The sequence below is a fragment of the Trichoplusia ni genome, chromosome 3 (assembly GCF_003590095.1).
Source record: "Trichoplusia ni isolate ovarian cell line Hi5 chromosome 3, tn1, whole genome shotgun sequence".
Taxonomy (NCBI): domain Eukaryota; kingdom Metazoa; phylum Arthropoda; class Insecta; order Lepidoptera; family Noctuidae; genus Trichoplusia; species Trichoplusia ni.
The window spans coordinates 6,532,118-6,559,155 of record NC_039480.1 but is presented as its reverse complement, the minus strand read 5'-3'; the positions used below and the strand labels follow the sequence as shown (position 1 = coordinate 6,559,155).

General features: G+C 37.1%; 3 protein-coding genes across 4 annotated transcripts; 1 reads left to right on the top strand and 2 right to left on the bottom strand.

Moving 5' to 3' along the window:
• Positions 1 to 1,128: 1,128 nt before the first annotated feature.
• LOC113491656 lies at positions 1,129 to 9,398 on the bottom strand. Its single transcript, XM_026868735.1, has 10 exons — positions 9,131 to 9,398; positions 7,139 to 7,207; positions 5,798 to 5,872; positions 5,265 to 5,363; positions 4,065 to 4,163; positions 3,349 to 3,493; positions 3,049 to 3,140; positions 2,327 to 2,823; positions 1,861 to 1,916; positions 1,129 to 1,490 (listed from the first exon to the last, which is right to left on the bottom strand). Exons 2-10 carry the CDS (start codon positions 7,205 to 7,207, stop codon positions 1,420 to 1,422), a joined length of 1,203 nt encoding a protein of 400 aa, XP_026724536.1. The 5' UTR covers positions 9,131 to 9,398; the 3' UTR covers positions 1,129 to 1,419.
• Positions 9,399 to 11,547: 2,149 nt separating this feature from the next.
• Positions 11,548 to 19,288, bottom strand: LOC113491652 (zinc finger protein 2-like). Of its 2 annotated transcripts, none has more exons than XM_026868732.1 (11): positions 18,827 to 18,977; positions 18,588 to 18,722; positions 17,928 to 18,176; positions 17,216 to 17,368; positions 16,236 to 16,574; positions 15,340 to 15,458; positions 14,968 to 15,058; positions 14,361 to 14,504; positions 13,604 to 13,705; positions 12,912 to 13,007; positions 11,548 to 12,066 (listed from the first exon to the last, which is right to left on the bottom strand). In XM_026868732.1, the coding sequence occupies exons 1-11, from the start codon at positions 18,893 to 18,895 to the stop codon at positions 11,926 to 11,928; spliced, it is 1,638 nt and encodes a 545-aa protein (XP_026724533.1). In that variant the 5' UTR covers positions 18,896 to 18,977; the 3' UTR covers positions 11,548 to 11,925. The 2 variants fall into 2 exon arrangements, with proteins under 2 accessions (XP_026724533.1, XP_026724532.1); XM_026868731.1 differs by lacking the exon at positions 18,827 to 18,977 and adding an exon at positions 19,034 to 19,288 and having other exon boundaries at positions 11,549 to 12,066.
• Positions 19,289 to 20,176: 888 nt separating this feature from the next.
• LOC113491655 (zinc finger protein 25-like) lies at positions 20,177 to 25,064 on the top strand. Its single transcript, XM_026868734.1, has 7 exons — positions 20,177 to 20,420; positions 21,196 to 21,363; positions 22,002 to 22,160; positions 22,558 to 22,659; positions 23,265 to 23,360; positions 23,877 to 24,081; positions 24,639 to 25,064. The coding sequence occupies exons 1-7, from the start codon at positions 20,268 to 20,270 to the stop codon at positions 24,794 to 24,796; spliced, it is 1,041 nt and encodes a 346-aa protein (XP_026724535.1). The 5' UTR covers positions 20,177 to 20,267; the 3' UTR covers positions 24,797 to 25,064.
• The last annotated feature ends 1,974 nt before the right edge of the window (positions 25,065 to 27,038 follow it).

Genomic DNA, 27,038 nt, shown 5'->3' with positions numbered 1-27,038 from the left:
AATCTATCTGACGAACTAATTTACCCTATTATGATTAAGAAAGCCGTTATTAAATAAATAATTATTAAAAAGCATCGTAGAATAAGTAGAACAATATAACCTCAAAATCCAATTTGACATCCCATTCTTCACTCCCATAGACTTATATTTATATGGACAAAGAAGTAGAATAGAAGAAGAAGACAGATAGGTCACTATCCTGATAATATTTTACTTTTATAGTATTGTCGATTCTACAATGTCTACGCAGCGACAACGTTGCGTGGACGCGACGTTAACGCTGCGATTTTAAGGCGTTTTTTTGAAAGTAATTGTATTATAGTAACTATAGTGAGAATTTTCATTATTAAATGATGCAACAGTTTACTATTATTTATTATCTAGCTTGCCCGACTAGTTTGTCTTGGAGATGAATGAAAATCTTCTTGGATAGCAATTAGGCGTTTAATCAGTTTTATTACACTGTTATTTTTATGTCGATTTTATGCACACCATAGTGCGCGTGTGTCGAGCGAAAAAATGTGAATGAAGCGCGGCGCGCGGTGGCGTTTGAAAACTACGCTGGTGACGTCGTCTAGAGGTAGTGGGCTCGCAAGAGACGCAGGTACATGCTCAGCTGATGACGACGCGTTGACAAGTTTCATATTATGTTATACATCTTCGCCAGTCGTAACAGGTAGTCAGAAGCTGGAAAGTCTGACAACCAGTCTAACTAAGGGGTATCGTGTCTATAACTGGGTTGAGGAGGTCAGATAGACAGTCGCTCCTTGTAAAACACTGGTATGTACTTAGCTGAATCCGGTTAGACTGGAAGTCGACAACAACATAGTTGGAAAAAGGCTAGGATGATGATGATGCCCGACTAGTTTCAGAGTCGGTTCGACTCCCCCGCCGCGTCAGCTCATGATTAAGGACTCCGGTTGGGTCCGAAACTAGTCGGGTGATACATACGCGTTAGTAAACCGTTACATCATTTAATAACTGTCAATTCCGTTATCTCTATCCCGCTCTGTCTATGCAGTTGGAGCGAGATGGCGTCATTTTCATCTGTAATAGCAAACTATCAGGAATAGTGACATTATGTCCACTTTAATACTAATTAGATATAAGCACAATTGTTTACTGTTTTTATTTATATTATATAATTATTTAAGTTGATAATAAATGTTTTCGTTTACCATTTTATGTTTTTTCGTTCTTTCCTGTCTTAGTCAAGTTTTATTCGTGATCAGCGCAAATCTTTAAAAGTATTTTATTACATATTATTTTTAGTATAACCTTTATAAGTTTATTTATTTTTATTTTCATAAATGTCATGAAATTAAATAGTTGATAGGCTCATTTGTTTGTATAAAAACAGCATTTACATCAATATTCCAATGTTTTATTACTAATATAATTCATTTAATACAATAATTATTACTCCTTCTTGCCGTGATCACAGGTTACCACGTACACAGGGGGAGCAGGCAGGAGAAACACGGGAGCATCTGAAAATTACAGGAAATAGTAGGAATTGGAAAATGAACTGGCAACATAACTGCTTTTTTTGTGTCGGGGGTAGGAGGGGCTGTTTGACAAACATTCAAGTCACATGCACAAAGACACCCAGACTCAGAACAAGCATTCGTGGATCACACAAATGCTTGTCCTACGCGGGGATCGAAACCGCGAAACGTTTTTCACAGTGATGAGTGAGTATAGTCAATTATCCACACACATATATAAATACATACACAAAATATATAAATAACCTAAAAAAACTAAAAAAAATAAATTAATGAAACATATTGATACTTTTTGTTTCAAGTTTGTTAAATTAATGTCTATGGATAGGATTACAATTAATTTTATACTCACCACAGATGTTGCTGAAATTCTTCAAGTTGTCAAGAGAACCATGGTGACAGTTTTTACTGAAAAACAAAAGTATAAATTTAGCTTTAAGTATTTAACTGAGGATGGTAGGTGGACTGAGGCCGTGACAGAATGGTGGCCAAGGGAAGGAGAAAGAAGCGTCGGTCGTCCGGGGGGAGATGGTTGAAGAGGGTCGATGATATAGTAAAAGTTTTGAGTCGAGTCCGGATGAGGCTGGCACAGGACCGTAGATATTGACACGTGAAAGAGGAGACCTATGCCCCGCACAGGGAGGATACAGGCTGTGGAATTGTGGATGATGATGATGGTTTAACCCACGCAACTTTGGTCGAATTCGAAACCTTCCTTAAAACAAACACAATGAGGGAGTAGCTTATCAGAACTTTTTCAAACAGAAAAAAACTTACAAAACAAGTACTTAAATATAAATGAACAATTTTCCACGTACCAGTCTCCCAAACTGCTCGCCGTCTTCACGGGTCCCTGCACTGCGTTCTGCAGATCAGCCAGAGAGCAGGCTTGCCTCAACTGCGCGACAATCCGATGCGGAATCGTCAAATTCTGACAACTGGAGCAATTACTACCATTGCTACCATTACTTTCTACGCTCTCAACATTAATCTTCGGTATAGAAATGTCATTTTGATTTTGACAGCTGCAATTTGCTGAGTTGCCAGGTAAGGAATTTTCTACTGTTATGGTAGGATTTTGAGTGTGTACAGATCTGTGGATGTTTGGGTCTGAAGCGTAAGTTTGACCGAATTTTTCTGTGAAGTGAACGGTTTTTTTGTTCCTCATCATCGAGTGTTGGTATTGTCCGCGCCGGTTCGGTGATGGTGATAAGTTTGGTGATCTAGTTGGTGATGTGTATGCTGATGTAGTTTCTGTTGGTTTCTTTGCGCGCGGGCTTTTGAGTTCGTATTCTGTTGCTATTGCTTCGAAAACCTGTAGGCAAAATTATTTAAAATTGTATTTGTTGTTATAAATAATACATACAATAAAAAACACAATCTATGAAATATTATCAGTCTAGCTATCAGGGTAGGTCTCCAACGTCTGATTGTCTAAATCAGACGTTGGAACGTCAGTCATAGAATTCCGTTTTCATACGGATACGGAACCCTTAAAAATCTTCAAGTTCATTCGTATAAACAGAATATAATTCCTCACCTGTTCTGCCACTAAGTTTCTCGCGTACGGTGAATTCTTGGATGGTAACGCCTCTCTGCAGAGCGCACACCGCTCCAAACGCGTCCAGCAAGCTGTAACCAAGTAACTTTTTGTATCTCGGATTTTCACAAACATTCCAGTTACATGCACAAAGACACCCAGACTCAGAACAGGCATTCGTGGATCACACAAAAACGCTTGTCCTACGCGGGGATAGAAGCCGCGACACGTCGCGTGCAATGGTTATGGCGTGACGACCTCAGCCACTCGGCTATCCTTGCAGCCAATTTTAACACTCACCTTCACAATAGACATGTGATCTGGCACATGTTAGCGGTTTAGTAGCTGTAGAGGCACACACAGAGCACGCGAGAGCTCTCACCACGCCGGCAAGAGCTCGTCGTGACTTCTCACCACGAGCACCGCCGCCACAACTCCAGAGAAGCTGGAATGGAACGAAATGAAGGTGTGTAGACAATGGCAGTAATGGAAGTAGTGTTTAAGTGTAGGTTATGTTAAAAATAGTAGAAAAAATTAAAGCCAAAAATTATTAGATTTAAAAATCTCGAAAAACCCATGTTTTTAAATGTCTGAATTAAAATTTTATCAAAATTGGTCCTGCCATTTTTATAGTTTTAAATTGCACTATCATCGGATTTGAAGCTACCCTGAAATTTTCAGCCTGCTAGCTTATCGGGAAGTGCCTCAAAATTGAGTTGCAAAAACCAACCGGAACGACAAACGAACAAGAAAAGTGAATGTATAAAAACGTGGGGAAGTAGTAGTGGCATTGGAACTGACAGTTAGAAATTGACGTCTGTATTGGTAGAAAGTTTTGGTATATATGGTAACATCTGGATGTTTATGAATAATATTTTTGAGACAATATTTGGATATTCTTAAATAAAAGTTTATTGCCATACCGTAAGTTCATTCGTAAATTGGGGAGGCCCTTGTCCAGCAGTGGACGAATATGGGCTGATGATGATGATGAATCATAACTATTCTTTACTTACCTCTGGATCATCTTTAGGGTCCACTCCACAGTTCCAGACCAGCAGAGACACGCCACGCCCAGCGCCATCACCACGTATCAATCCAGCAACTTGCCCAACCTAGAAGCAACATTATATAATATTCCATATTCCATATATTATAGCTCGTAGCTAAGCTATAACCGCATAAGTGAAACGACCACAGGTTAAGCTATGCTTGACGCGGTTGGTCCGTAGATGGGTGACCACCTTTGTCATAACGAGTTCCTCCGTGTTTCGGAAGGCACGTTAAATTGTGACTCCCGGCTGTTATTCCTACATCTTTGACGGTCACAGGTAGTCAGAAGCTTGAAAAGTCTAACAACCAGTCTCACCAAGGGGTATCGTGTTGCCCAGGTAACTGGGTTGAGGAGGTCAGATAGGCAGTCGCTCCTTGTAAAACACTGGTACTTAGCTGAAACCGGTTAGACTGGAAGCCGACCCCAACATAGTTGGAAAAAGGCTAGGCCAATGATAATATTCCACAACTCTCACACAACGCCATCTAGTCTCAAACTAAGCAAAGCTTGTATTATGAGGCAAGTGATATACATACTTATGTATTTCTAAATACATACATAATATAGATAAATAACACCCAGATACAGACAAACAATCGTGCTCATCACACAAACATTTGCTCTGGGTGGGATTCGAACCCACGACCTCCGGCATAGCAGTCAGGGTCACTAGCCACTAGACCAACAGGCGAGTCATTCTAGTTTGATAGTAACTTTCGTGAGAATGATTCTTTATTAAATGATGTAACGGTTTACTCACGCGTATTTATCGGGGTAGCCCGACTAGTTTCGGACCCAACCGGAGTCCCGAGTGCCGCGTACTACCGGCTACCCCGATAAATACGCGTGAGTAAACCGTTACATCATTTAGTAATATATACCCTGTGTTAATCTATGATAATTAAGCATTCTTATTGTGAAACAATTTTCAAAATCGGTCCAGTATGTTTTGAGTTTATTTATTACAAACATACATACACATACAATCAAACAAATCCCACTAATCTTTCCTCTTTATAATATTAATGTATATTAGGTACTTACAGGTATATTAGGCAGTCGCTCCTTGTAAAACACTGGTACTTAGCTGAAACCGGTTAGACTGGAAGCCGACCCCAACATAGTTGGGAAAAGGCTAGGCCAATGATGATAAGGTACTTACAGGTAATCCAAGCAAGTCCTTCCCATCCGCCTGCAGTATGCAGTCTCCTTTCTTCAGACCTGCATCATCAGCTCTTGATTCAGGAGTCACTTCTCTCACCTGAGGATAAAGATAGTAAATTCGTTATTAAATGCTGTTTTTTCATATTCCTTAACTTCCCCACAACGCCATCTAGTCTCAAACTAAGCAAAGCTTGTATTATGAGTACTAGACAACTGATAAACATACTTATATATTTCTTAACACATACATAATATAGATAAATTACACCCAGACACAGTGCTCATCACACGAAAAAATGTCCTTTGTGGGAATAGAACCCACGACCTTTGGTATAACAGTCAGGGTCACTAACCACTAGACCAACAGGCCAGATAAGGCAACGGTTAACTCACGCGTATGTACACGATCACCACGTCAGCTCATGATCAAGGACTCCGGTTGGATCCGAAACTAGTCGGGCAGCCCCGATACATACGCGTGAGTAAACCGTTACAACATTTAATTGTAAAATGGTATTAATTTAAACTTACCCAAGGGTATGGATCCCAGAGAGTCCTCGTCAGCCGAAAACCGAGACCCTCGCCTTCATCTTCAGGTAAATTTAACTGAAAAATAAAAATATAATTACATATATCTATACATAATTAGTATAATTACATCTAGGTATATAAAATGGGAGTGTCTGTCTTTAGTGTGCGTTTACCGAAATAAGCTTGTTTTCGTTTATGTCTGTCTATTTATTCCAGCTAATCTCTGAAATCATAAATTTCAGACTTTTATTGGCAAGTAGCTGATGTAATAAGGTGTAAGTTATGCAACTTTTATTTTGGAATTACGTAATTTTTGACACGCGGTCGACTACACTAATTTCTTGCCAACCCATAGACTGAAACAATCTGAAACATGGAATGGTAGTTAAGGTCTCTTAAATTAATAAATTATCTCAATTATTTTAAAATGTGACATGTAAAAGACAACAATCCAATTTGCATTTCAAATAACCGTTATGATTAACGACTAGCTGTTGCCCGCGGGCCTGCCCGCTAGATATTGATAAGGAACCCACGGGAACAAAATCTGGATAAAAACTATCCTATGTGTTAATTCTGGTTATAAACTATCTGTGTGCAAAGTTTCGTAGTTTTTGTGTTAACGTGTTCAACAAACATCCATACATACAAACACGCGTATCACGTTTATTATATCTATACTTCTATATACTAATATATAAAGCTGAAGAGTTTGTTTGTTAGTTTGAACGCGCTAATCTCAGGAACTACTGGTTCAAATTGAAAAAATCTTTTTGTGTTGAATAGACCATTAATCTAGGAACGTTTTAGGCTATATACCATCACGCTGCGGCTAATAGGAGCGAAGATACAATGGAAAATGTGTGAAACCAGGGAAAAATATTCATCTTCGAGGGCTCCCGTTCAAAAATTCCTAACTTATATCTTCTAACCACGCGTCGCGGTCGCGGGCAACAGTTAGTTAGTAATAGTTCAAATGTCCTATTTCACAGAAATCACATCTCTTATTGATACAATCTACCTGAAATTCTTAACAGTTAACAGTTTAATACAATTTAAAGCTTTCGGATGCAACGAAAGGCTATTTACTAAAGACCAGTCGGCTTTGAGAGCGACCTTAACATTTATATATTTGACAATGGCCTTCGCGTCACTATAAACATAAACATATTGGTTTATATATCAACTCGGAAACGGATGTAGCTATTAATTATGATTTATTTTAATAACACCAGCCTGTAACTGTCCCACTGCAGGCCTCTCATACAGAGAACGAGCATTGATCACCACGCTGTGAGCTGCCCCACGGTGGGGCGCCATTACCGAACCTGTTGAACTTACCACAACAACTCTTACTCCTTCTGTATATTCCTGGTCTTCTGTCGATGCCTCAGCTCTTGAAGAGTCCATCTGACAAAGAAAAAGCAAAAAAGTTTAATTTACCAGTCTTGAGTCTCTACAGAGAAACTACGTGGTAACCGGCTGTTAGGTATGGGCATGTTATGCGGAGGAATGAAAATCATGTGGTGAGGAAGGCGTTAAGCATGGATGTGGATGGATATAGGGGAAGAGGACGACCAAAGAAACGATGGAAGGATTGTGTGAAAGTCGATATGGTGAGATGACGTCAGATAGGAAGGTATGGAAGAAGATGACATGTTGCGCCGACCCCAAATAAAATAATTGGGATAAGGGCAGGGGAATGATGATGAGTCTGCCGCTCACTGCCAGACACCGTTGGATCTATCTTTCAAAGTGGGGTTGTTGCCATATGAATGATACGAAAATAAAAAATCTCTAGACTGTCATTAAGATAAAAAAAATAAAGGAATCATATCTAAATGAGCACATTTTTAAATGTCCACTCCATCCAAATTTTACCAAAAGCGGTCTAGCCGTTAGTGAAGTCAGTCGTAAGTTCCATTCACTGTCAATTTATGTTTACGAATAAAATCCCTACTAATATTATAAATGCGAAACTAACTCTGTCTGTCTCTTACGCTTTCACGTCTAAACCACTGACCAGATTTTAATGAAATTTGGTACAGAGATAGAGTTGACCTTGAGAAAGAACATAGGCTAGTTTTTATCCCGGACTTTTGAAGAGTTCTCTTGGAAACGCGGTATAACCGACATCGACGCGGGCGAAGCCGCGGGCGTAAAGCTAGTAATATATAATATGTATGTCATCTTTTGTTTCCACCATGTAAGACGACTATCTCTAATATAGACAGACTATTTTGCTTCTAAAAACTCAGTTATCGATAAAACATATTTTTTTAAACGACTCCTTACACTAAGGAATTGAATCCTTGCGTCTTGTGTTTCACAAACATTCAAGTCCCACACACAAAGACACCCAGACTCAGAACAAGTATTCGTGGATCACACAAACGCTTGTTCTACGCGGGGATCAAACCAAGTGCTTACCACTCGGCTATCCGATCAAATACACTTAAGTTTTATATAAAAACAGATTGACTTTATAAAAATAAGTTTATAAACAAGGAAAATTACATGATTTATGCGCATGAGTTTATATTTAATCTTTACAAGTAGATGTTATAATGGATTCTACGTGAAGACATTGATTTATTGCTGTTTTTATTTAATCTCATTATTTACTAGTTGTTGCCTGCGGGCTTGCCTGCTACAAATCAAAAATCATCCCACGGAACATTAAATCGGGATAAAACTCTCCTACGTGTTAATCATGGTTATAAACTACTAGATTTTCGCCTTTGCCCGCATTGATGTCGGTTATATCGCGTTTCCAAGAGAACTCTTCAAAAGTCCGGGATAAAAACTATCCTATGTTCTTTCTCAAGGTCAACTCTATCTCTATACCAAATTTCATTAAAATCCGTTCAGTGGTTTAGATGTGAAAGCGTAACAGACACACAGAGTTACTTTCGCATTTATAATATTAGTAGCGATCTGTGTACCAAGTATCGTTAGGTTTCGGTAGGCTAATTTTCCAATCGTTTTTAAAAGTTTAAAATAATGACTCTAGGTGGTATTATAGCGGCAACTCAAATACCTCTGCGAAAATTTCATCTGTCTAGCTATCATGGTTCATGAGATATATAGTGTCAGACGGACGGACGGCGGAGCTTTTATGATAGAATTCCGTTTAGGATAGTCACCTTTAAAAATAATAGCAAAGTGAACTTATAAGTAACTTCGGATAAACAAAAAGCTATTACCATATTTATGCGTATTATATATCAGATACCTAATTATAATAATTAATTAAGAAATACTTTACCTTCTATATCATAATATTCAAAAGTAAAAAAACAATCTATAATATTCACAAATTATATCACTTACATTTGTTTTCTCAAGAACACGGTTATTAACTTATATATTTGTTGTCGACACTAAAACCTTTTTTTATTATTTATTTAAACTTGACACTGTTTAAATCTCGTGTGTTGTGTATAGGCGATCACTTTCAACTGTCGATAATCACAGATTAAGATGTGCTAGTGACGTGACGCGAGTTTGTAAAATGTATCGATGTTTAGTGAAGAATTTTAAAGGGATATTTTTGTATTTGTATAGCTTTGTTATTTGTTGTTGTTTGTCAAATAGATGAAACGATCGACCTTTTGAAAATTGACAGAAGGAATATAATAATTAATACGCATAGCATTCGTTATTTTCAAGTATTTATTATGCTAAATACAAAGAAATAATGGCTACGTGCTCAATTACCTAACTAGTAAATAAAAGCGATATTGGAACTGAAATGTCATAAAACTAAAGCAATAATTAATTCGGTATTGTTTTCATTTGCATAATATATGTTATGGTAAAAGCCCGATACTATTTTTGTTTACGCTCATTAGTTAGTCTACATATAAATAAAAATCTTAATAAACAACTTAAGCGCACAAATAATATCTCCTAATACCTGTATGTAAATACCTTATGTTTTACAAATAAAAATATTCTGATTCTGATTCTGAAACATATACCTAAACATTTAACATAACAATAATAAATAAATGCTATACAAACCACACCTACGACCACATTAAACTTCACCGAAAACCAACCAAAAAATCAAATTTATCGATATAAAACCTATCGACACTCGTCCCCTCCCTACACAACCAGTTCACCTCCCTTGGCGGCCGGGCCCGAGGTCTACAATTTAGGTTACACATTGTATTACCTCATATAATGTCACGATCAGCTTTTAACTATCACAAGTTGAGTGGGCAACAAGTATACCACTTAATTAAGGACTAGCTGTTGCCCTCGACTTCGTCCGCGTGGTTAGAAGATTTTCCACATTTTCCATTGTATCTTCGCTCGTATTAGTCGCAGCGTGATAGTATATAGCCTAAAACCTTCCTCGATGAATGATCTATTCAACAAAAAAAGATTTTTTCAATTTGAACCAGTAGTTCCTGCTATTAGCGCGTTCAACAAACAAACTCTTCAGCTTTATATATTAGTATAGATTAACAATTTACAAACGTATGACAAATAAGCAATACGAAACTTTTTCTTAGATAAGCAACTCTACAGAAATTGGTTAAATAAAGTAGAATTCGATAAATTTTAATAAAAGGCTTTTATATCATAGACATGAATACTTGAACGAGATAAAGATGGCGCCTAACGGAAAAATGTCACGGTAAATGTTTTTCCAATGCCTATAAAGAATTAAATAACGAGTGCGTTAAACCGTCACACGCGATCGCAGTAAAACTTCTTTCGTATTATTATTTTTTCAAGTGCTTTTTATTGCTATATTTATAAATTAGATATATTTAAACACCGGATAGTATAGAAACGTGACGCCATAATGTTTTTGTTAATAACTCTCATGAGGATATTCAATATATTCACACACAAAAAAAATGTAGGTATTTTTTTTTTAATTTAAGGCTGGAGTTGAACCTACTACCATTGATTTAACGCGACAGTCGCAATATCAACTTATAATAGTTACCGTGGTCACTGACAGAGACTTACAGACTTTTTGCAAAGAACAAAATAAATATTATGCACTAATCTAAATTAGGTTTATGACAATAGGGATGATGACAATTTGTTTTGGCAGTGTGCGTCTTGTTATTTTATGTATATTAATGGATACGTATTTTTTAGTTTGGCCCGCAAACATAAATTGACCAAATTACAGTGAATGAAACTTACGCGTGACGTCATGATTGAGTATAAATTTTACTCTATCGCTACGTCACAAGCCTCCTCTCCTAAACTTTATTATCTTTGTCAATTCTAGTTTTTCTGAAAGAAAAAATACATGTTTCATACTTTTCAATTATCTAACTGACGGACTAATGAGATTTTTTCTTTTTATACCCAGTCATCACCCCTATTGCACGCGAGAAAATAAAGAAATCATTGAATAAATAATATAGAAAACCCTAGTAAATAACATTAATTTTGCGTTAACAGCCGTTAATAACAAATAATAGATTTAAAAAATCTAAAACCCCACATTTTTAAATGTCAAAATCGATCCAGATTTTTTATAGTTGTAAATCGCATTGTCATCGGTTTGAAACTATCCTGAAAACTTCCTCCTGCTAGCTTATCGGGAAGTGCCTCAAAATTGAGTTACAAAAATCCAACCGGAACGACAAACAAACAAGAAAAGTGAGTGTATAAAAACGTGGGAAAATCTTTGTCACACCTTTTAACACTAACGAGAGAGAGCTCCAACATTGAGTAAATAAATAAACAATTTTGAAACATAATTTTTGACTTGCTTTCATTCATTTTTAAATTTAAGCTGTGATAACTTATTAGTTAGGTTCAAAGAAAACTACAATTAAAAACAGATCATTTATTATAACATTACATTATGATACACTGGTAATTATAATACTTAATAATAGCGGCCGCGTTGACTTCAGTTTACAACGCGCAGTCGTTTTCGGGATAGAATGTAGCCTCATTACCCACCCTTTCAACCATTTTTTTCCAGTTGAAAAGTAGCCTATATCCTTTCTGAGACTTTAGACAGTTTAGACTATCTGTACAACGAAATTCATTACAAAAAGTTCAGTAGTTCCAGCGTGAAAGCGACACAGACAAACACTTTTGAATTTATATTACAAGTATATATACTACTTCGACATATATCACTCAGTTTTATTCCTCCTCCCTCTATAGGGAGCCGGCATCTTCAGATGAACTGTCCTGACATGTAGCTTCATGGAGTTGGATTGGGAGAAGGTCTTCGCACAGTGACCGCACTGGTATGGCTTCACACCTGAATGCACCTGTGAATATATTCAATACACACATGTCAAAAATTTCAGCTTTTTTTTTGTTAAGGCGGGGAAATCCATGGACACCCGCTACCTCGGGGGAGAGAATGTGTAGTGTCAGACTCTTACTGACTAAACCTGAACCGCCGTGCTACGTCATCCGCGTTTCTGTGTCGGTGTATGGCAATGCGTTGCGATCCTGTTTGGTTGCCTGTAACTGTTGGTCTAGTGGTTAGTGACCCTGACTGCTATGCCGGAGGTCATGGGTTCGATTCCCACCCAGGACAAATGTTTGTGTGATGAGCACGATCATTGGTTCTGTGTTTGAGTGTAATTTATCTATAATATGCATGTATTTAGAACTATATAAGTATGTTTATCAGTTGTCTAGTACTCATAACACAAGCTCTGCTTAGTTTGAGACCAGATGGCGTTGTGTGAATGTTGTCCAATATTATATTGTTGGACATTTCCTAGGTTAAGAGTGGGGTTAGGATGATGGTTTCTATATAAGCGGCTGAATACCGGTGCCTCGCCCCTATTCAGTTGCCATCCGTCGTGAGAGATAGACGTTAGGTTATAGTTTAGGCTCTGTCATTTTTTTTATAAAGCGAAGGTAGATGATTATTTCAGTTCGTCATTATTTTGTGTTAATCTTGTGCAAATAAGAATTTGTCTCATTCATTTTTGATAATTGTAATTTTCGTCTAAAGGTAATAAATTGTACTTTTTTTAAAATTCTACCCGCTTCTGAAGTCTAACAATATTATATTATTATCCTTCATACACTGGAAGTTTTTACTCTAACCAAATATCAAATGAATTTTGCTAATGCAGCGTCACGTTATATAACTTACCCTATCATGTCTATTCAAAGCCGCTTTGTGTTTAAAAGCCTTCGGACAGCTCGAACACTTGAATGGCCTCTCACCAGTGTGCGTACGAAGATGTATCTGTGAACAAAGTTATTATATAACACCAGCCTGTAACTGTCCCACTGCAGGCCTCTCATACAGAGAACGAGCATTGATCACCTCGCTTGTGAGCTGCCCCACGGTGGGGCGCCATTACCGAAGCTGTTAATAACACCAGCCTGTAACTGTCCCGCTGCAGTTATCAATTTCAATTAATATCAGACTTCTTTTTTAATTTATATTTAAAGAATCCCGTACTAAGGAATTAAATCTGGTGTCTTGTGTTTCACAAACATTCAAGTCACATGCACAAAGACACCCAGACTCAGGACAAGCATTCGTGGATCACACAAACAAGCTTTTAGCCGTGTGATCCACAATTACTTTTCTTGAGTACCTACGCGGGCATCGAACCCACTATACGTCTCTTAAAGTGGGTTTGACATAGTGAGCTCAACTCAACTATCAATGCAACCGAAATAATAATTATCACTTGCCAAAAACAGAGGCAGAAAACATGGTGAGGCGCGACACACGTGAGAATGTTTCAAGTGTGTGTTGCGTCACGTCAGAGGACTACGGGCGGGAGACACTCTGACACCAGGGGGTACGTCAACTGTATATTATAAATATACCTGTAATCGCTGAAAAACACTGAATTTCTTCGGACATTCGCTGCATTGGAACGGTTTTTCCCCCGTATGTGCTCGTTGATGATAAATCAGCGTTGCATTTGACTGAAAATGGTAAAAAAACGTAAGTAAATAACATCGCCATCTAGTGTTGAATTAGGCAAAGCTTGTATTATGAGTACAAGATTTTTTTTGTAATTTGTTCCATAAAACTGTTATTTTGATTGTTGCTGTTGGTCTAGTGCTTACTAACCCTGACTGCTATACCAGATGTCGTCAGTTCGATTCCTACCCAGGACAAATGTTTGTGTGATGAGCACGATCATTTGTTCTGTGTCTGGGAGTAATTTATCTATATTATGTATGTGTTAAGAAATATATAAGTATGTTTATCAGTTGTCTAGTACTCCATACAAGCTCTGCTTAGTTTGAAACTAGATGGCGTTGTGTGAGAGTTGTGGAATATCTAATATATAAAATTCCCGTGTCACGGTGTTAGTTACCGTACTCCTCCGAAACGGCGTAACCGATTTTTACCAAATTTTATATGCGTATTCAGTAGGTCTGAGAATCGGCAACATCTATTTTCATAACCTAAGTCATAAGAGTTGCTACAACTATTTTTTTTGGACGTATTTTGTTGTTTATATTTTTTTATAATGTGACATTAAAAAATACATACAACTAGAAATAATATTAGGCAGAACAACGTTTGCTAGGTCAGCTAGTTATATACGTATAAATTTTATTTTATCCTCACCATGCATTTCTTGCCGCATATCTCGCAGACCCAGGCTGACTTCCTAGGCCTCTCCTTGCCAGACTTAGGTTTCAAGTTATAACCTAGATGTACCCTTTGATAATGGACCGCGAATGAGCGCTCGTGGGCAAAATTGCGATTACACTGAAATAAAAGAAATAGTCAAATACTTTAAAAATATAAATATCCATTTTTTTAATGTCACTCCATTAAAATTTTATCAAAATCGGTCGAGCTGTTTTTATAGTTGAAAATTGCATTGTCATCGGGTTCGAAGCTACACTCATAATTTCAGCCTGCTAGCTTATCGGGTAGTGTCTCATTGAGTTGCAAAAATCCAACCGGAACGACCAACAAACAAGAAAAGTGAGTGTATAAAAACGTGGGAAAAAATAACTGACGTCTGCGAGCCCACCAGCTTCAAAACAAAAATGATCCTCCGGGATAAAAACTATCCTATGGGTTAATCCTGGTTATAAACTATCTGTATACCAAGTTTCGTCTCAATCCGTTCAGTGGTTTTTACGTGAAAGAGGAACAAACATCCATACATACAAACTTTCGCGTTTATAATATTAATACGATACTAATTTTGATATTATCTCACCTCTTCACATCTAACGGCGACCTCGTGTGTCTTTATATGATCCTTCAATAATTCTTGATTCTTTATATTCTCACCGCATTGATAACAAGAACTGGGGAAAAAAAATGCAGTTATATAATTAACAGAAAATTTATAAGAACAAAATAGTAAGTGAAATAAAAAAAAACTACAAATGATCACCCATCCAAAACACAACCGCGGCGAGCGTCGCTTAACCATAGCCAGGTGTTCATCCCTGCTTAGGACAAGCATTTGTGTGATCCACGAATGCTTGTTCTGAGTCTGGGTGTCTTGTGCATGTGACTTGAATGTTTGTGAAACACAAGACACAAGGATTGGATTCCTTAATACTGGAGTCCTTGTTTCAATTACCTGATATTCCGATCGCAAACACCATTTTCAAAGTCACCGACATGTTTCTTCAATGCTTCGACACATTTAAATTGAACTCCACAGGTCACACATTTCAAATGTAGTTTTAGATTTAATTGCTGTAAAGAAAAATATAATATAATCACAGTTAATATTGAATTGACTGTTGGTCTAGTGGCTAGTGACCCTGACTGCTATACCGGAGGACCTGGGTTCGATTCCCACCCAGGACAAATGTTTATGTAATGAGCACGATCATTAATTTGTTCTGTGTCTGGGTGTAATTTATCTATATTATGTATGTATTTAGAAATATATAAGTATGTTTATCACTTGCCTAGTACCTACTCATAATACAAGCTTTGCTTAGTTTGAGACTAGATGGCGTTGTGTGACAGTTGTGGAATATAATTATATATTTAATTGGGGAAATCTTTACCCAACAGTGATACAAGATTTTACACCATGAGCAACAAATCACAATCATAATCTGTAATTTTTGTATGTCTAGCTATCACGATTCATGAGATACAGCCGGGCGATTGACAGACGGATAGACGGGCGGACAGATTGACAGAATTGAAATGAAAATGACCGTAGATAATCTTGGGCTCTAGACAGACAGACCACATTTTAACTGCAGTCGGCGTACAATCGGATCGCACGTTTGGTTTGCAGTTTGCAGCAGTCGTGTCAACTGCATTCAAACAGCACTTGAACTGCAATTTGCAATTGGATTGCAGTTTCATTGTCGTCCGTCTGTCTGTACCTTTTAGAAAGAGAGATAAGATAGAAAACCCTACAACAACAAAAGGCCATTTAAATTTTAAAATGAAGAATCTTTGGTTACTTAACTCCAATGAAAAACAGAAATGAAAATGACAAAGTATCCTTACCTCGTATCCTCGATGTGACTTCTTCTTATGCATATTTAACCCGACTTCTCCCAGAAAACTCTCACCACATACATCACAATTAACGTCACTCGGATGACGCGTCCTCAGATGTGTCAAGTGACTCGTCGACTTTGCGAACGTCATTCCGCAGAGTTTGCAAACAAACTTGTACCCTGAATGCCACTTCAAGTGTTCTTTCGCACGAAAGGAGCTCTTGGTGATGTGATTGCATATTTTGCATATGTATTTGCGTTCGTGTGACGCTGTTGTGTGTGATTTTAGCGAGCGAGCGTCCGGCCAGCGCGTGTGACAGATGTCGCATTGTGAGGGGCCGTTGGACTGAAAAATAAGTTGGGATTAAGTGTTAATTTGAGTCGATATAGTGAGGGTTGAAAAGTCTGACAACCAGTCTAACCAAGGGGTATCGTGTTGCCCAGGTAACTGGGTTGAGGAGGTCAGATAGGCAGTCGCTCCTTGTAGAACACTGGTACTCAGCTGAAACCGGTTAGACTGGTAGCCGACCCCAACATAGTTGGGAAAAGGCTAGGCCAATGATAGTGAGGGTTTCATACAAGTACCTCTCTCCTACTTTTGCTGTGACTCAGTCAACCGTTGCTTAACTTCGATTTTGACTTTTTATTATTTGTTGTTATAATAGCAACACTTGTATGTAATATCAACCGTCGAACTATCTGTTCATGAGATATAAGCTGGTGACAGACAAACGAAGAGGCGAATTGACAGCAGAAAGTTAGTAACAGGGTCGCGTTTTTACCCTCAGAACCCTTAAACACATTCCAATTTCGACATCAAACCCCATTTATTTTTCAGTAGCCCCCACTGTCATTGGGGTATTTAAAAAAAAAATCCGAATGGAGGGTCTCAATTTGACTGTATTTATTTAAATCTCGGCATGGTATATGCATGGGGTAATCATGACAGCCATGATTACCCCATGCGTACCCAGTGCTCATACTCACCGGATCATGTCTCCGCATATGATTCCTGTACGTCACATCTTGTATGAAGCCTTTGTAGCATAGATCGCACTTGTAGTAAGAGTGTAAATAGTTGTAAGATTCTTTACGAGCTAATATCTCTTGATGTTGTTCCTCTTTGGTCAGTATTATTACCTGTGGAAATGGGGTAATTTTGAACAAAAGTCGAAAATACAATTATATTTATGTAGAGTATGTTTATAATCATAAAAAAGTGGTATATGGTGGCCTTGCTAAGGATTTTTATGTATGAAGGTGCAAGTTCGATACCCGAAGCGGGCAATAAACTATGTGACTTTAGTAAAATATATTGCTTTTTCTTAATTATAATTGACGATTGTGAAGTGAAATGACAGTTAACCACCAAAGAAAACCATTCCATTATAAAATCTGACTGGCCTGTTGGTCTAGTGGTTAGTGACCCTGACTGCTATACCGGAGGTCGTGGGTTCGATTCCCACCCAGAACAAATGTTGTGAGCACGATCATTTGTTCTGTGTCTGGGTGTAATTTATCTATAATATGTATGTATTTAGAAATATATAAGTAAGTTTATCAGTTGTCTGGTTACCATAACACAAGCCCTGCTTAGCTGTGGATCAGACAACCGTGTGTGAGTTGTCCCAGGATATATATATAAAAAGACGGACACTGAAAAAAATATCATCATCATCGATATTTTAATTGAACTTACCTCAAATTCGTTTCCACCAAGTTCATTATCATCAGGCGCTCCACTAAAATCATTGCCATCATCAAATTCATTCTCCTCATAATTAAACTTCTTCTTCACCTTATTAGACAATGGTTCTTCATCGGACAAGTCTGGTTCTTGTTTTACATCCGGTTCAGTTTTAACTTGTTCCGTAAGATCCGTTACTTCTGGAGCTGTTGCTGTGTATGGTAGCGGGTTTGAGGATGAGAGGGACTTTAATTGGTTGATCTGAGGACAGAGAGAGTTCGAAAATTTCAACGGCATGTGTAGATCAGTGGTTTAGGTTACCATGCTTAACCCATTGAGAGCGACGTGATGTTGAGCGATGTGATCTGAGTGTAGGACAAGCTTCTGTGTGATCTATGAATGATTGTTCTGAGTCTGGGGAGTTTTTTGGAACTTGAATGTTTGTGAACCCACAAAAAAGGATGTGTATCTATAGAGAAATGGAGCAGTCTAATAAAGACTCTTTTTATAATATTTTGAATTATACAAATGCTTGTCCAACATCAATAGTATGTCATACATGGGTATCATGGGTGTTGAGTTTATGAGAATGCATGCTATTTTTATATACAACAATTTTTATTCACAGACACAATATGAGGACATGTAAAATAAAACTAGTTGCGTTCTTACACTTTGCCCATTAATCTCTGCATACTTTAACAACTCATAGCCTTTTTGACATCTATCCCTGAAATTTACACATTTGATGACCAGGGCACAGCAGTAACTGCATAAATACTGCGGATAGGTATCTGTTGAAGTTATCTGTAAACAAGTTAAAGAATGTTAACATAAAAATAATTATGAAAGATTACAGGACTATTTTACTAAATGAAGTAGTTATTTTCAAATAAAATTATATTACACACTACAGACGAGAAAAATATTGGTCTAAAGTTATCGATTATTTTAAGTAATTTTATTGCATTTACAATCATTCGTAAAACTATAATTTATATAACTTAAAGTATACTAAAATCAAGCAAAATTTAAACAAGTCTCGACTCTCGACCAGCTAGACCATAAAAATATGATTAAACGATAAAATCGGAATAAACAAACCAATAAATACTTACGCAAAGCCCACTGATACACTCATACATGTTTTTCAACTTATATTTGTACATGTCATAAAGATTAACATCCGTAGCGAGGCAAACACGACATGCTAGTAACCTCTCCATTGTTTATACAAAGGTTTTCACTCAAGAAATGAGAAATAAATAAGATTTTCGTATTATTTTCTCTGTACACAAGTATTCATCAAATAAACAGTCAATCCAGTCAATCAAACATAATTTGACAGGAGATGCGAATCCAAAGACAAAAGAATAAAAGAGGTTGACAAAAAAATGTTGTGCCACCTGAATGGTAAGAAGAGACAAAATTTTGAACTAAAATAAAGTTCGAAATAATCTGTTTCATATCGCATGACTGAACAAGGGGGAAGCCCCTTGTTGTAAGAGACCGCTCTATCCTTCGCCATTTCTAGTAAAATTGGCTAAATAAAAATTATAAGTTGCAACCAATGAAGAGGGTACCTACAAACTTTTTGTTTCTTAACATCGATATTTATTTAGTTGTTGATTTTAAAGCGAAAGCAAAACTACATCATCTGTGTAAATTTCCCTATTCCGGTTTAGGCTGGTGACGGACAGAGGAACAGCCAGCAGACCCTCAGTTTTAGAGTGTCGTATTTACCCTTTGACTAGAACACCATAAAAAATTGCTAAAAAGGTAATCATATTATTACAACTATATTTTGCCATTTTCTAGAAAATGTAAAAAGGTACATCTAAGTTATTTGACTATTTGTAGGCGTTTTTTGTTTTATATGAATATTTTGCGCAGGTCCGATTCTCCTTGGCCAGATGATTTTTTTAGTTTTAGTTTGCTTTGAAAATTAGTTTCTAATTGATTATTTATTCAAAAGGCAAATTGTGCATACACCTTGCCCCTGGCCCCAATAAAATATTTTTTAAGTCTTTGTTCAAGATTTTTTATTTTGAAAATATATAGAAATATAACAACGTTTTCTAACTTAATTATCGAAATCAACGCTTACAGTTACATCGTTAAAAAGTTATTCATCGAAATAAGTTTTCTTTTCTAATATTATAATGATAAAAAATAAATAAAAACAAAAAATCGAATTCGACAACACACTAAAACAATCGACTAAATCTCGATTCGGTTGCATCACTACTCCAGCTACAGCCTCACAGAAAATAGAAACAAGATGGCAGCGGCATAGAAAATTAATATCAGTTTTATCATTAAATTACTAATCTGTGCTTGAAAAACATCGCGATGTCGGACGATATGTTCTATTGCTCCTTCGTCAGTATTCATTATATTATCTGTGAATGTGGAGAAACATTTCCAACAGAGGAAGAATTAAAAACACATCTCGAAAGGGATCACGCTGTGAAAAAAGAGAAAAAGGAGTATATATGTGGAGTTGTAAGTTTTTATTTATTGTTCATATATATTGCGCCTATCGTTATGAAATATCGACCGGCCGTTGGTACATTTTGGTGTATTTATCGAAAAAAAGCGATGTAGGTAGCTCAGGAAAAAATCACTATAAAAGTTTTCGTGCTGATAAATCTTTATTTTTCATCCGACGTCAAAATCCAAACCAGGGTCATAGGGTTGTCGAAAGAACTTTGACAATTTGTTAAAATTTGTTTTGTTTAGTCCTGGAGCCAGGCCTCAGTTTTTCTGTTGAGATCACATATTTTTTTTTATATTACATGTCTACATTTTTTGTCCTCATCAAAATATTTTAGTCATCTGCCTAACTATCTTTTTCGAAATATCTATCCCTTTCTAAATCATCTCTTAAAACTTCAGAACCTCAATTTGTAAAATTTGTGCTGTCAAAAAACCTTGTTTTACTCATTCCCTACCCTAATATTCTTAAAATTATTAGTGGTCACTCAGCTAAGTACCAGTGTTTAACATGTAACTGCTTATCTGACCTCCTTAACCCAGTTGGCAGTTACCTAGTCCCAATATTCAAAATCAAAAGCCATATATTCAAATTATTGTACTAAGTAGCACTTTTTAAAGGTATAAATATTATATTCAACAGCACCTAGTTCTGCCCACTCTTTACCATTTCCTAGATGCTTTATCTGTGAGAGAAGAAACAGAGCAACAAACTCCCCAACAGCATGCTGTCTATAAATTCTTATTTAAATACCTATCATACCAACAACTGCATCTTCCACAGTGCGAAGCCATATTTGGTTCCGAGGAAGAATGCATCGAGCACTACGAGCAGACTCACATCGAGATCAAAGAGGAACTGGACTATGTGGAGACGGAGGAGGCCGAGGAAGCGGAGCAGGTTGAGGAGCAGCAGGAAATGGAGGAGGACACTGAAGAGAAAACAGAGATTGTATGTATACTGTGTAGATGTCATTCTACTGTTCTGTATGTTGATGTAATTAATGCTCCTCAATTGCTGTACCAATTTGTATGACTTTTGTGTTTATGTTAGCATGGCCAGTGGATGGTTTAGTTTAAGAAATTAGACTGCAGAGTCAAGTTCGCGACATTAGCTATGTGTACATAATTTTTTGTAGCCATCAAATCAATTCGTTTATTTGTGATTCACAGGTATTAGGTAGGTCTTAAATAAAATATGTTCATGCCGTGATCCGCCACACAGGGCATACAAATGTGAAAGAATATAATGAAACACATTCATTATTAGCGTATTAAATGCTAACAAATGTATCTTACAACTTAGTATTACAAAAAAAGGTAATAAAAACATGTAATAGGTACTTAATATTAAAATAATTATTTAGCTGGAAAGAAAATCATGGATAGGGAAGTGATTAGAGTTTAGTCATTATTGTATTAAAAAGAAAGTCTATTGCAATTTGTCCACTGGTTTTAATAATCTACCAAAACTTAATGTTTTTTTTTTTACTATAAATTTATGTAGACACAACAGTAAAATTATATTTAACAACCCTTACAAGCAAGCTTCATTTATTGATGTGCTTAAACAAATCTCTTTCCTTCCAGATCTACGAGCATGTCGTAGAAGAAGAAGAGGAAGACGAGGAGGAGGAGGATGTGAAGCCGCCCCCCCTCCCCAAGAGCAGGACCAAGAAGGAGAAGAAACCAAAGTCTTATTATAACATGAAGAATATTGTCTGCGAGGTCTGCGGCAAGAGATATGCTGTGAGTTGATGTTTATGTACCTGTATGGTTAATTAAATAGATCATAACACTAGGAAAATTAATAAATAAGATCGATATTCGCGTGTTCAGATATTTCCATGGTTGTTGCACTGTTTTGGGGTTGTCTTCCATTATAACCGGATTGGGGATTTATAATCTTACAAAACCACAACGCTTTCCGTATATTTTTTACGGGAAAATGGTCTAAAATCTTCAAAAATTACGTCACGTAATACTTGCAAGCTCCCCTCGTGAATAAGTGTCGCAAGCTTTGCTGCGCTGGATCGACAGACACATCAAAAATATAACACAACACTTTTCCATCTAGACTTAAAAATAAACATGTATTGGCCCATGTCTATATCATCTAGTTATAAATATACCATTTCGTTCACAGTCAAACGCAGCCCTCCGCTACCACCAGCGCGTCCACACCGGGGAGAGGCCCTACAAGTGTACGGAGTGCTCCAAGAGCTTCACCATGCCTCTGTTCCTGCAGGTAAATAACATTTATAGTAGAAAAGCGTTTCGTTTATAGGGTTCTGTTAACAAGGGGCGAAAATGAAACATCTTGCCATCTGCCTGCACCAGTGTTACCTCGACAGACTTGAATACCAACATTTTTATAAACTCACTTTCTTGTTTGTCATTCCAATTGGATTTTTGCACTTCCCAATAAGCTAGCAGGCTGAAATTTTCAGGGTAGCTTTAAACCCGATGACAATACAATTTACAACTATAAAAACGGTTGATCTGATTTTCATAAAATTTGAATGGAGTGATATTTAAAAACTTGCGTATTTTGATTTTTCAAACCTATTTTTTTTTTACAATGTTCATTTTGTAATATATTTACAAACAAGTTAAATATTTTATACACTTTGATCCACGAATGCTTGCCTTGAATCTGGATGTGTGTGCGTATGTGACTTGAATGTTTCTGAAACTTCCGGCGATACAAGTATTAAACAACTTAATTCCTGTGGGAGTTGTTTAAAAAACATATAAACAGACACACCAAGATTATTAATATTATTCTAAGTACCTTAACTAATACCCTTATAACTTATTAGCTATCAATTCAATATTATTAATTGTTAACAGATTCACTTGAGGACTCACACCGGAGAACGTCCATACGAGTGTTCTCTCTGTCCGAAAGCCTTCAGCAATAAGGCGGCCCTGTTGCGACATGATCGGGTGAGTTATAGCATAAGGTTGATTGCACGGATAGACAAGTGGTTGAGGTCACCACGACAAATCCACTCAGCGACGTGTTGATAAATAAATTATAATTGCAGACAACATCACATGCATTGTTCTGAACCCAAAGTGAGTTGCTAAAGCACTTGTGTCATGGAATTCAGATACAACGAAGGTACCACAAACACCCAGACCCGAGACAATGTAGAAATGAGAATTTTTACATTGAGCCGACCGGGGATCGAATCCTCAGAGCTAACGACACCTTGAAACTGGTGCGTACGCCATTCGACCACGTGTTGGTTCGATCGCAAAGGCAGGCAATGTACCATGTGACTTTGGCTTCCAGTCTAACTGAATCCAGTTAATTATTGTCTGTTTCTACTTTATACGAAGCCGGTAATGCCAATCGAAGCTGATTCAAATGAGATGATATGTGAAAGAACTTTATATTTATATTTATATTTATCTTCATACATTATGATGACGATGTATTTAATTCTATATCCCCAGGTCCACACCGGCATTAAGCCCTACGAGTGCCCACAGTGCGGTAAATTCTTCACTCAGTCCAATTCTATGAAGCTTCACGTAAACACTGTCCACCTGAAGATGCCTGCCCCCTACAAGAGCAAGACGAGACGGAACAAGGCCAAGGAGAGAGAGATGCTGCGAGAGGCGATACTCAGGGTCATCGATAAGGAGGATAACACCGCAGGTGGGTGGAGATAGAGTGGGCTTGGTTGCCCACTGCTGGGCAAAATGTTGGGCAAATTTTTTTTCGGTGTTTGAATGGTGGTTGTGATTGGGAATTGGTAAAGTGGGATTGGTTTTCATGTTGGATATTTTGTAAAAGACGGGCCTTGGTCAATAACTGAAAAATATTGCTGAATAAAAAAACGTCACAAATTACATTGAATTACTTCTACTCAACACAGAATATGTAATATTTAGGGCCGATTTTTCAATCGCCAGATAACTTTTATTCGACGAATATGTTTGACGTTTTGACAGCTTTTGTATAGAAAATATGTCAAACGGCCATATTTATTCCTCAGATAGAAATTAACTGACGATTTAAAAATCGGGCCTTAGAGTATTATTGCATTACGAAGTTCGTTATACACACAATAGTATCTAAAACTAAAAAAAACTACCCATCGCTATATTAAATACAAATTATTAACCGAAACGCTAGTAAAATATGAAATCTATACAAAAAATCAACACCTTTTTTGTATATTAAATTAAAACATTCATTCCCTTACGTTTCAGTTGAAACTATAAGCCAATCGGAAACCATCGAAACCTCGGAACTGCACTACGTCAAGTCCGAAGTGGACTACCATCAGCAAGAAGTTGAAGAATCCCAGGTCCTATACGAGGATGTTGACTCCAGGGAGATAACGTACGAGGTTGTCTACGAGGAGTAGTATACGAGGACGTACGAGGTGTACAGGAAATGGATTCAACTATGGTTTTATAAAGGTATGGTTACCGGCACGGATCTTGAGCGCTCGGCGGAAGAGTGGGGATCGATTTGAGGATCTAAATACTAATATATAAAGCTGAAGAGTGTGTTTGTTTGAACGCGGTAATATCAGGAACTAGTGGTTCGAATTGGAAAAACTTTTTGTGTTGAATAGACCATCCATCGAGGAAGGTTTTAGGCTATATAACATCACGCTGCAACTAATAGAAGCGAAGATACAATGGAAAATGAGAAAAAATATTCATCTTCGAGGGCTTTCGTTCAAAAATTCCTTACTTATATCTTCTAACCACGCGGACGAAGTCGCGGGCAACATCTAGTCATAAAATAAAACTCTTCAGGTGCAAGCAACTGCAGCAATAATGAATTTCAACTCATCCCTCATGTCGTCTATGACGCGCTGCGACACACTCCCTGCTGTAGTCCGCCCCGCGCCTCACTTCATACCACAAAAGGGACACAAACACTTCTGCACAGGTCAAGGTCAGCGCTCAACATCCGTGCCGGTCACTTTAATAGCCTATGGGCGCAAACGGTTTCAATGTCTGAACGTTCAAAAAAATTATATAAAAGGCACTCGCAATTGAATGATACAACGGTTACGTCTAGTGTCTATGGTTTAGAAATGGATTGGTCTTTGGATATCTAAAAGTTTATGGAAAAACATTTGATTGCTATAGGGTGCTGTTGGTTCGAATGTTTAAAAATTTACTAAACTTCGAAGAATTAAATTATATTGTATGTATCGGGATCGTCTGACTAGTTTCGGACCCAACCGGAGTGGTCAATCTTGAATAGTAAAATGTTTGAATAAAACGAAATTGTGGCTAGTAACTACATGGACTGCCCGTCGTTTACAAATATAAATAATGTTATACATTGCACGGATAGCCACGTGGTTGAGGTCAAGACAAACTCACTGAGAAACCGTGTCACGGGTTCGATCCCCGCGTAGGACAAGCATTTGTGTGATCCACGAATGCTTGTCCTGAGTCTGGGTGTCTTGTGCATGTAACTTGAATGTTCGTGAAAGCCAAGACACAAGAATTACATTCTTTAATGCAGGAGTCGTTTTAAAAATAAGCCATGCCTCCCCGTTGCCGCGTCAGCTCATGATTAAGGACTCCGGTTGGGTCCGAAACTAGTCGGGTGATACATACGCGTTAGTAAACCGTTGCTAAAATCATTTTGAGGGACTTTATATCCATTCAAATATCTCTTGAATTTAAAATGTGATTCAGCGTTCTTTCAATTCAATATATTGTTTATTTATTTGCATAAATTGTATATAATGTTATGTTACACATATTTTAGTGAGACCTTATTATAATAAATAAAATTCATTTAAGTAAACTGCATTAGTGAAATTCCTGACAATGTGAACAGTGACAATAGATCTGTCACGTGACAGCCGTATTCAAGAGCAAAATGTCTCCCATATTTTGTCATTTTCAAGTATCGTTCTTGTAATAATACATTTTGAAACAATATAATTTGTCTTTTAAGGTACTTGACAAAAGAAATGTGTTAAGTCTGTCAGATTTCCTGTATATGTTGGGGTCGGCTACCAGTCTAACCGGCTTCAGCTAAGTACCAGTGTTTTACAAGGAGCGACTGCCTATCTGACCTCCTCACAGTTACATGGGCAACAGGATACACCTTAGTTAGACTGGTTGTCAGACTTTCAAGCTTTATTGTATGCCTACATATATATATGAATTTTTGTTTCATTCAAATTTTAAATTATGTAAAGTTATTATGATTTTTTTTCAAACTTGTATGGGATCTTCAAATAAGGCTTTGTTATGGGATTGTGAAATCATTAAGTTGTCTTCTTGGTATACATAATATTATTATAAATGGTATGTTTGTGTAAAGGAAGTCTATAAGTCCATATTTCTGTTGAAACTTTGTGTAAGTTAGTAATAAATATTATTTAAAGATGTTGGTTGGTTTATTTTTTATTAGAAAATTACCATCATATTTTTTTTTTGCGTAATATGAAAAACTATATGGCCGCAAACTGTTTCTTGTGAGATGACGTCAGATAGAAAGGTATGGAAGAAGACATGATGCGCCGACCACAAATAAAAATTGGAATAAGGACATGGGATGATGATTATAATGAAAAAATGATGTATATTGAAAAAAGTATCCGAAGTTCTGAAGTTCTCGAAAACTAG

Bases quoted from the DNA above. Each gene is read 5' to 3' on its own strand.
- LOC113491655 (XM_026868734.1), top strand. From the start codon at position 20,268: ATGTCGGACGATATGTTCTATTGCTCCTTCGTCAGTATTCATTATATT. The intron at 20,421-21,195 runs GTAAGTTTTTAT...CATCTTCCACAG, and splicing joins AGGAGTATATATGTGGAGTT to TGCGAAGCCATATTTGGTTC. The intron at 21,364-22,001 runs GTATGTATACTG...CTTTCCTTCCAG, and splicing joins CTGAAGAGAAAACAGAGATT to ATCTACGAGCATGTCGTAGA.
- LOC113491656 (XM_026868735.1), bottom strand. From the start codon at position 7,207: ATGGACTCTTCAAGAGCTGAGGCATCGACAGAAGACCAGGAATATACA. The intron at 4,164-5,264 runs GTAAGTACCTTA...TGTTGCTTCTAG, and splicing joins AGGACTTGCTTGGATTACCT to GTTGGGCAAGTTGCTGGATT. The intron at 3,494-4,064 runs GTAAGTAAAGAA...GTTCCATTCCAG, and splicing joins ACCCTAAAGATGATCCAGAG to CTTCTCTGGAGTTGTGGCGG.
- LOC113491652 (XM_026868731.1), bottom strand. From the start codon at position 19,141: ATGGAGAGGTTACTAGCATGTCGTGTTTGCCTCGCTACGGATGTTAAT. The intron at 14,505-14,967 runs GTGAGATAATAT...CTTTTATTTCAG, and splicing joins TCGCCGTTAGATGTGAAGAG to TGTAATCGCAATTTTGCCCA. The intron at 13,008-13,603 runs GTATATTTATAA...CTTTGTTCACAG, and splicing joins GTGTTTTTCAGCGATTACAG to ATACATCTTCGTACGCACAC.